General features: G+C 41.5%; 1 protein-coding gene across 4 annotated transcripts in view; it reads right to left on the minus strand.

The window, feature by feature from the left end:
• LOC131253211 (uncharacterized) overlaps nucleotides 1–6,224 on the minus strand; it is a 28,954-nt gene extending 22,730 nt beyond the window's left edge. For all 4 annotated transcript variants that reach the window (XM_058254112.1, XM_058254111.1, XM_058254110.1 and 1 more), the window contains exon 1: nucleotides 75–6,224. In XM_058254112.1, coding sequence (XP_058110095.1) covers nucleotides 139–6,003 — 5,865 coding nt within the window. In that variant the 5' untranslated portion in view covers nucleotides 6,004–6,224 and the 3' untranslated portion in view covers nucleotides 75–138. The remainder of the gene's footprint in view (nucleotides 1–74) is intronic.
• Between the last annotated feature and the right edge of the window lie 4,404 nt (nucleotides 6,225–10,628).

Consider the following 10,628-nt stretch of genomic DNA (forward strand, 5'->3'; position numbering starts at 1 on the left):
GTTCAATGCAACAAAGGAAGCATTTCTTTAATGAATTTACAGGCAGGTGCAGAAATTTGGGGGTGGTGGTGTACCTGGGACCTCACAAAGTGCTGTCCTTTCCAAGCAGTGGAAACGTTAAGTTGTCGCCATTTGAACTTAGCATCTTTCTGTCCGTGTTGTGGCATGGTGGGTAGCTTTCGGTGTTGAAGGCAAATACCTGAGCCGGTAACTAACGAGTGCCGGTCCGAAAATGCTGAATTTACCAGCACTGCTGAAAGCTGCTTCTGCATCAGCACGCCTTTTAAAGACTACCCTTGCACGACGGGTCTTTCTCACTACTTCTGTTTCTGATTCTTTTAGACACCCAAATCGGTTGAATATCTTGCTTAGATCCGTTCCGGAAGGAAGAGAATCGGCTTCAGTAAAATTCAAAATCAGTGCCGTAGGGGAGCAATCCTCCTCACAATTGTCATCCAAGTTGCCCCCTTGGTTTTTTGCTGCATATTCATGATTTGCGTCATCAACCAGCAGTTTCTGTTCGGATTCCAACTTTGGGCTCAGTTCAAGAGAATTTGATGATTCACTTGCGGGCCTTTTCTTCTTCATTGGGCTCTGCAACTGGGATTCTCCCTTTCTCTTGTGGCTTTTGTGTGGTGGTGATTCTTGAGGACCGCTAAGTACAGTAATGTCCGTCCAATACGTATCCTTCATATCGTTTTGCTCAGAGTTGAATGATTTTCCTGCATCGGTTTTGCTATCATTTTCATATTTATCCTTCATATTATTGGATTTAAAGGTTCCGGGCTTAGAGTTGGATGATTTTCCTTTATCAGTTTTGCTACCTTTATTTTTCTCCAGTGGTTTCTTGTGCTTTTCAGAACCAGAAAGATTCCAATAGAGCAGATTCCGGAAACTGGTGAAGAACCTAACTATCGTTGACATGAAACTGTAACCATTCATAGGATCTCGTGCCATCAAGGAGAGTTGTGATAGCATCTCATCAGGAGAGGAATACTCCTTGTCAGTTCCAATCCACCTGTGTTGGGTCTCTTCAGGAGAGCGGAGACAAACACTGACATGGACAGCTTTATGTCCACTTGGTTCTACCTTAATTGCATTCTTCTGTAACCTTTCTCCACTGTGCTTATGGATTTGAGAGGGCCCACTTGGCTCGCTTGCAATTCTACAATTGCGCCCCCCAACCTTTAAAGATTTTTTCAGAGGCAGGGAGTCAGTACCAGCAGCACTTAGTGAGGAAGCCCTTTTTTCCCTAGTTTGCAGCAAGTCATCAGAAAATGAGTCAATGGCCTTATATTTCTTAGCAGAAGAAGGTGAAGCCAAATTACCACCAACTTTTCCATCAGCACTACCTCTGTCACCATCTACGAGATTAATAGCCTTCTTCCCAAACATCAATTCAGCCAAGCTTCTCTTTTTTCTGTTGTGATCAAAACCATCGTCCCAAATGTATTTCCATTTATGAGACAAACCGTCCTGGCTTTTCAGATTTCCCTGTCCAGAATCTAAATCCAACACCTGCCCTTCGTTTACTGAAACTGGGATTCCACACTTGACCGTGCCTTTGAGAGGTTTTCCATCAGCAGGTGAAAAGTCGGCACCGTTCTCTAGTAACCCTCCATATACATGGAATACAGGCAGCTTTGAAAAGCCCTTTGATCGATAAAAGGCTGTCAATTGAGCCTTGGCTATCACGAGCTCGAGTTCGTCGCCTCCTGATGGGAACAGAGCTAATTCCTTGATATACTCAATAAGCGTATCAGGTTCAAACGGAGAAATGTCAGCACCACCCGCATTGTTTGCTTCTTCCCGAATCCCAGTGTTCTCGATCATCTGGCACTTGAGGTTGACATATTGTTCTTCACCCATGCATGAGCATGCGAGCCCCAGCTCTACGCGCCTAGAAACTTCATCCAAGGCACAATCAACAGCATTAACAAAAGCCTTCAAATTGCTCTGCTTTACCATTTGCGGGAAGTGCATCTTGAAAGGCTTTAACTGGGATGCTTCACACCAAGAAAATGTTTGATCCCCAAAATATGCCACCAAAAAGTTGTCCTTCTTCTTATGTTTCATTGCCTGTTTCGATGAATCTGAGGGATAAAAAATCTGTCCAGGCCACCAAGGATGGCTCCTCACTTTACCCCAGACCAAATCATAAAAGGAAAACTCAGCTTTTTCCTCGGGAAGGTAGCAACTGGCACTGTGCTCTTTTTGAACAGTATCAGTTCCATGACTTGCAGCTGTACATTTCACAGTTCGCTTCTCTGCTGTTTTCTGAGCTGATGGCGAATTATCAGTACACACCTTCATAACATCATTGCCCTCATGCTCTTCTAATACAGAAGATTTCACATCAGACCCCACCCCTTCAAACTCATTTCCTGCAATCCCATTTTCAACTGTGCCATGAGAAGCACCCAAGTCTACAACTAGGCTACCCACCATATGATTCTCACAAAGCAAAGGGCCAACTTTAAAACCATGGGCTCCGACAGTTTTCTCTCCATCAATGCTATGATAATGACCCAAATCTACCACCAAACTACATGTCATATGCTTCTCGCTAATCAGAGAAACTCCCAGGTCAGGAACAGGCGTTCCCACAATGTTCTCCTCATCGACCCCAAGATCTACAATCGAATTATCCATAATCTGATTCTCATCACAGAGAGCCCCCACTTCAGAAATGCCATCCCCCACTATTTTCTTTTCACCCGTGCCCGCAATCTGCTTTTCATCTGCACTACGATAAATACCCATATCTGCAACTAGGCCAGCCACTGCCTCATTCTCATTAAGCAAAGGAAACCCAACTTCCACAACATGGGTCTCCATGATTTCCTTTTCATCTGCACAAAAAGAAGTGCCCAACTCTACAACAGGACCATCCAACACCGGATTCTCAACATGAAGTGAAACCACTGGTTCAGAAACATTGGCTCCCACAATTTGGCTCCTAGAGCTGCCAAGAGAAGTATCTGAATCTATACCCAAACAGCTTGTTATCTCATTCTCAGTAAGCAGAGAAACCCCAACTTCTGAAGCACAGGTTTCCTCAGCTTCCTTCCCAACCACCACGACAGAAACAGGAGAACCTCCTTCTGTCTCGTCAGGAGGACTCTTTTCCTTTTGATCTGTTTGAATTTGAGCTCCAATAATCTGATTCTCCTCATGTACACAATAACCAAACTCAGAAACATCAGCATCCGTGTTCCGTTCTTCACATAGCAGAGAAACTTGATCTTCCGCTGCAGGAACTCCAATCGCCATATCATCATGTAAATTGTTTCGTACAGTAGCTTCCAAGACCTTCCCATCTGCCTCTACATGCACAAAAGCACCTCCTTCCATGACACATCCACCCAATATCCGATTCTCATCAGGCAAACAACTCTCTTCATTTCGATCCGTTTGAAGGCGAGCACCCATCATCTGATTCTCCTCTTCATTTACACAATCACTCAACTCAGAAACATCAGCATCAGTGTTCTGTTCTTCGCATAGCAGAGAAACTTGAGATTCCACTACAGGAACTTCAATGGCCATATCATCATGTAAATCATTTGGTACCGTAGCTTCCAAGACCTTCCCAACTGCCTCTACATGCACAGAAGCACCTCCTTCCGTAACACATCCACCCAATATCCGATTCTCATCAGGCAAACAACTCTCTTCATTTCGATCCATTTGAAGGCGAGCACCCATCGTCTGATTCTCCTCTTCATTTACACAATCACCCAACTCAGAAACATCAGCATCCGTGTTCTGTTCTTCGCATAGCAGAGAAACCTGAGCTTCCACTGCAGGAACTTCAATGGCCATATCATCATGTAAATCATTTGGTACAGTAGCTTCCAAGACCTTCCCATCTGCCTCTACAGGCACAGAAGCACCTCCCTCCGTAACACATATACCCAATATCCGATTCTCATCAGGTGAACAACTGTATTCCTTTCGATCCGTTTGAAGGCAAGCACCCATCGTCTGATTCTCCTCTTCATTTACACAATCACCCAACTCAGAAACATCAGCATCCGTGTTTTGTTCTTCACATAGCAGAGAAACCTGAGATTCCACTGAAGGAACTTCAATGGCCATATCATCATGTAAATCATTTGGTACCGTAGCTTCCAAGACCTTCCCATCTGCCTCTGCATGCACAGAAGCACCTCCTTCCGTAACACATCCACCCAATATCCGATTCTCATTAGGCAAACAACTCTCTTCATTTCGATCCATTTGAAGGCAAGCACCCATTGTCTGATTCTCCTCTTCATTTACACAATCACCCAACTCAGAAACATCAGCATCCATGTTCTGTTCTTCGCATAGCAGAGAAACCTGAGCTTCCACTGCAGGAACTTCAATGGCCATATCATCATGTAAATCATTTGGTACCGTAGCTTCCAAGACCTTCCCATCTGCCTCTACAGGCATAGAAGCACCTCCCTCCGTAACACATATACCCAATATCCGATTCTCATCAGGTGAACAACTCTCTTCCTTTCGATCCGTTTGAAGGCAAGCACCCATCGTCTGATTCTCCTCTTCATTTACACAATCACCCAACTCAAAAACATCAGAATCCGTGTTCTGTTCTTCGCATAGCAGAGAAACCTGAGCTTCCACTGCAGGAACTTCAATGGCTATATCATCATGTAAATCATTTGGTACTGTAGCTTCCAAGACCTTCCCATCTGCCTCTACAGGCACAGAAGCACCTCCTTCCGTAACACATCCACCCAATATCCAATTCTCATCAGGTGAACGACTCTCTTCCTTTCGATCCGTTTGAAGGCGAGCACCCATCGTCTGATTCTCCTCTTCATTCACACAATCACCCAACTCAGAAACATCAGCATCCATGTTCTGTTCTTCACATAGCAGAGAAACCTGAGCTTCCACTGCAGGAACTTCAATCGCAATATCATCATGTAAATCATTTTGTAATGTAGCTTCCAAGACCTTCCCATCTGCCTCTACAGGCACAGAAGCACCTCCTTCCATAACACATCCACCCAATATCCGATTCTCAACAGGCAGAAAACTCTCTTCCTTTTGATCCGTTTGAAGGTGAGCACCCGTTGTCTGATTCTCCTCTTCATTCACACAATCACCCAACTCAGAAACATCAGCATCCATGTTCTGTTCTGCACATAGCAGAGAAACCTGAGCTTCCACTGCAGGAACTTCAATCGCAATATTATCATGTAAATCATTTTGTACTGTAGATTCCAAGACCTTCCCATCTGCCTCTACAGGCACAGAAGCACCTCCTTCCATAACACATCCACCCAATATCCGATTCTCAACAGGCGGAAAACTCTCTTCCTTTCGATCCGTTTGAAGGTGAGCACCCGTCATCTGATTCTCCTCTTCATTTACACAATCACCCAACTCAGAAACAACAGCATCCATGTTCTGTTCTTCACATAGCAGAGAAACCTGAGCTTCCACTGCAGGAACTTCAATCACAATATCATCATGTAAATCGTTTGGTACCATAGTTTTCAAGACCTCCCCATCTGCCTCTACAGGCACTGAAGCACTTCCTTCTGTACTGCATCTGCCCAATATCCGATTCTCATCAGGCAAACAACTCTCTTCCTTTCGATCCATTTGAAGGCGAGCACCCACAGTCGGATTCTCCTCTTTATTCACACAATCACCCAACTTAGAAACATCACCATTCATGTTTCGTTCTTCAAATTGTAGAGAAGTCTGAGCTTCTTCCACCACAAGAACTTCAGCGGACATAGCATCATTTACACTATTAGGTAACGTGACTTCCAAGATTGAAGAGTTTGACTCAATAATCTGATTCTCCCCACCAACAGAGATACCCAATTTGGAACCATCTATATCCGTCAGTTGATTCTCATCCAAACCATTAGATAACTTAACAAAATCATCATCGGTCAGATTCTCATCAATGGACGGAAGCAAAGAAGAATGTACTCCATTGACGATCCCACTCACAGTTCTGGTGTCCTCTTTCATTTGACACTTTTCGGGGCAAGATGAGCCATCTGTACGTCCTTCGACGGTATCGACAACACTGCTCTGATTTTGGTCCAGAAGAGAAGAGTCATCGATCCATTGAGCTCCATTGTCGGGTTTCAGAGAAATTGCAATGTCTTGGAATGTGGGAGCGTTTGGGTCGTCGAGGTGAATGTGGGTGTCGTGGAATGAGGGTTTTGTTAGGGTTTGGAATGAGGCGCTGTCGGAGGAGGAATTTTTAGACGCCATATGTGAGAGAGAGAGAGAGAGAGAGAGAGAGAGAGATAGGACTGGGAATGACTGTTAGGGTTAGGGCTAGAGTTTGAAGGATTGGGCGTACCTGAGAGAGGATGCGCACGAAGTCCGACACAGACGTATGGAGTTAAGGGCGGGAACGGGAAGGAAAATTTTTGGGCCTTCGTTTCTCGTCTCTCTTCTCAGAGGGGGGGAGACGTGGGAAACGCGCACATCCGCATCCCTTATATGCCAGTTGGCAGGTAAGAGGGCGATTCGCGCGAGGAGAAACTGAAATGGCGTTTTTCCAACATCGTGTACGTGTAGGAAAGATCGGAATCCTCTGCAACACCTGTTTTACGCCCCCGTAAAAGACCCGGACGCGGTTTGGCTAGTGACGCTGCACTAGCCAGGTGGCTAGTGGTCTGTGCTATGTGGGCCCACCATGATCTATTTGTTTTATCCACACCGTCCATCCATTTTTACACATAAATTTAATAATTTATTCCATATATGAGGAAGATCAAAATCTCAGGTGGACCACACCATGGAAAAACAGTAGTGATTGAGTGTCTACCATTAAAAGTCTCCTATGGCCCACTGTAATGTTTATTTGACATTCAACCTGTATATTAGGTCGTACAAACCTAATGAAGCTAAAAAAACATAAATATCAGCTTGATCCAAAACTGTTGTAGCCTTAGGAAGTTTTATGTGGAGAGAGTTCAATCAACGTTGTGTGGCCCACATGAGATTTTGATCTACCTAGGATTCGGGTTCATTCCATAAAATTATCTGTAAACATGGATGGACAGCATGGATGTGACACATACATCATATTAAGGTCCACAGAACACCGACCATCGGCCATTGGCCAGTGGCAGGGGAGTAGCCAATCCGTTTCCACCGCCAGGCTGTATTCGGGGACGCGGATTTCCTGTCCCAGGAAGTTCCTGCACAAGGATGCTGGGTAGGGCCCACTACCATGTTTGTTGGAAATCTATCCCGTTCATCCATTTGGCAAGCTCATTTTAGTACAAGTGACCAAAAATGATGTGGATACAAAACTCAACTGGGCCACACCAGAGGGAAAATTGGGAAAAGAAATACCTACCGTTGAAACCTTCCTGGGCTCTGCCTTGATGTTTATATCCCATCCAAACCGTTTATAAGGTCATTACCACTGTGATGAAGTGAAAATACAAAAACTTTATCCTAAAACAAAGCTTTTACGGTCATAAGAATGTTTCAACGGTTCTCACCGAATCCCTACTTTTTTCTCTCATGTGGCCACTTGAGTTTTTGATCCAACTCATTTTTGGTCGGATGTTGTGAAATGAGTTTGAAAAACAGATAAACAGAATAGATTTCTCACTAACATGGCAGTGGGCTCCACCCAGCATCCTTGTGCAGGAACTTCCTGGACAACTTCCACCATTAGTAGCGGGCCCAACGGGCCTCACTTCAATGCCGGACCTTCCATCTGATTCATCCATTCTGTTCAAAAATAATTCTAGTGAGCCCATCCATATATATTTCGGTTCCGAAGATCAGCCAATAGTGTTGTGCCTGTGCCAGCCCCCTATAAATCATCGCTATAGATCATAGTTGAATCATTATTAAAGGTGACTACTAATAAAGGCGTCATACCATAAAATACAGGTCAACTACGAAAGACCAAGTCACCCACTATAGTGACATGCCATACGCTTAGTTAGGATTCATCATCATAAATAATGGTTGAATCATTCTCTATTGGTAGTTGCTGAGAAAGGCATTGCCTCATAGGATAGGGTTTAATGTGAGAGACTGAGCCGCTAGCCATAGTGTCTAATCATGAGGGACTAGGCCGCTCGCTACAGTGTCAGGTTTTACCCTTGATTGGGGCTATGTATACTAGGGGCCTGTAAATCATCACCATAATGGTAAGAAGAGTCCATCACTTGTGGGTGGTAATTTGGTCACCGTCATAGGGTGGTAATGCATCACTTAGTCAAAGTACTATGGTAAGTGAAATTAGGCATCACTCTGACAGATTACTATGATGAGTAGAATTAGGCATCACTCACTCAAATTACTATGATGAATGGAATTAAGCATCATTCATTCAGCAGCATGATTATAAGTGGATGAAAGCAAAAATAGCCTTGACCATCGGCATATGACATCAATCGTGGATGAGAACCAAAGTAACCTTAACCACTTAGTATGCAACCTTAATCACAAATGAGAGCTGAAGCAGCATTAATCACTTGGTGCGTGACCTTAATCGAGGATGGTGAAGTAGCCTTAGCCACTAAGCTCTATCCATCAAGATGCATAATATGGATTCGACTCACTCTAACTAATTACTTATGAGCTTAACCTATAATCACGCCAACTACTTACGAGCATAAATTGTATTATTAAGTCATCCCACTCAGGGTTCAAAAGGCAAACTAACATGCTTCAATCACTTACGAGCTTAAAGGATCGTATAAACTCCAATTACTTGTAACTTAAATTTTATTTGCTCCAACTATTTATGAACTTAAACTATAGTTTTACTAATAATACTCTAACTACTACGAGCCTAAATTGTATTTGTTTTAATTACTTACAAGCTTAAATCATGGTCTTACTAAAAATGTTCCAATTACTTACGGGCTTAAATTGTGTTTGCTACAATAAACTGTTCGGAAAACCCCAAGTGCAGGGCTGCGATGTAATAATAATTTAGTGAGACCGAATTTGTACCCATATGGACTTATAATTGTGCAATTTTTGGAACACTTTAGAACTAAAACTAGAACTAAACTAATTAATAGAATCTAAATTAAGAAGTAATTGTGAATGAAATTATTAAAGATAAAATACTAGAGCGCTAAGGATCCACTTAAAGTTATATCTTAATGTTTAATTCACTTGATTCAATTGGATTACTTAATTGAAATCAAAGTTATGTCCTATCATATCTAGCTGAATAATGGAGCGGTTAAATCATTATTCATATATCAAAAAACATTTGAATTTCAATTGAATCAGTTCCCACATCATGCACTAAAGTATTAATTGCAGGGGCTTCAAAGCATCTATCTTGCCCGTAGTCTACGATAGATCAATCGATTTTACATATCAATCTATTACAAAAGAGATAAGAAATTACTCTTAGTCTTCCTAAGCATCTAATGTACTTAGAGTCGACAATGGTTTAAAGTAAATTAGAAATAAATTTTCATTCAAACCAAATATCAATGAATTATTCAACAATCAAATCAAATACTTTAATCAAAGTAAACTAAAACATTAAGAATAACTACAAGCTTTACCTATTAGTCATAGCTAAGAGATTAGCCAATCAAAGACATGTTGAGCTAAAACTTAAAAAGCAAAACATAAAAATTAACTAGAATGAAAGGATCGAAGAAGAAGAACAACACGGAGGCTCTATAATTTATTGATTTATCATTTCTACCCTAATTCATATCTAAGAAAGCTTAAAACATCCATTTAAATAGAAAAAATCTACACCAAATTGAAACTAATTTCAATTTATACATTTTTGTTATGCCTCAGCAGCAAACGACTGGAACCTTTAATCTCATTGAACATAGCATTCAATCGCTCTGAATTAACTCTCGATTACAACTGAATTTCTTCGATTTTCATCTGAAGTCTCTGTTTTCCTTAAGTTGCACCGAACATATCTTCAATGACACCAAACCTGTCTTTGGTTGGACCGAATGTCGAGCCAAATTATGTCTGAAAATCATAGTTAGTTGTTAGACTATTCTGTGCACATTTGGTCGGATCGAACCGACCTTAGGTGGGACTGAACTGTCTGTTAATTCTGTTGTCAAACTTTGTGATTTTGCCAGTCTTTTCTCTCCTTTACACTTGGTTTTCTTAGATCTTTAGCACTTGAATTCTTCATTAATCACCTCAAAATCTCTAAATCTTCACTTGGTCATTCTTTGAACATTAAATTGTCTTTAATCATTCTTTTCATACGTAGGAAAACATACGTAATTGGATCAATTAAGCGCATCTATGCTTATAAAACCGTTGCATAATGAGAAAAAATATATATAATATTTCACACTCAACACACACCCCCCAACCAGCATTTTAATCCCAAGCAAAACATGTAAAAAAAACTAATCTCCAAAATTCAAATTTCTAACATTTCTCAAAAAAACAGCATTATGTGCAACCTTATATATATGTAAGTATAATTCAAAGATATAAAGAAATCATCGAACTAGTAAACCATTAAACTAAGTTATCTTTTATTAATTAATTAACAAAATCTATTCAAACATCAAGTTTTTAGTGTGCTTAATGAATTTCTAACTTATAATTCATAAAATTTAAACTCTTCTCTTTATAATGTTAACTATGATTATTACCTC

Source organism: Magnolia sinica, chromosome 8 (assembly GCF_029962835.1).
Source record: "Magnolia sinica isolate HGM2019 chromosome 8, MsV1, whole genome shotgun sequence".
Taxonomy (NCBI): domain Eukaryota; kingdom Viridiplantae; phylum Streptophyta; class Magnoliopsida; order Magnoliales; family Magnoliaceae; genus Magnolia; species Magnolia sinica.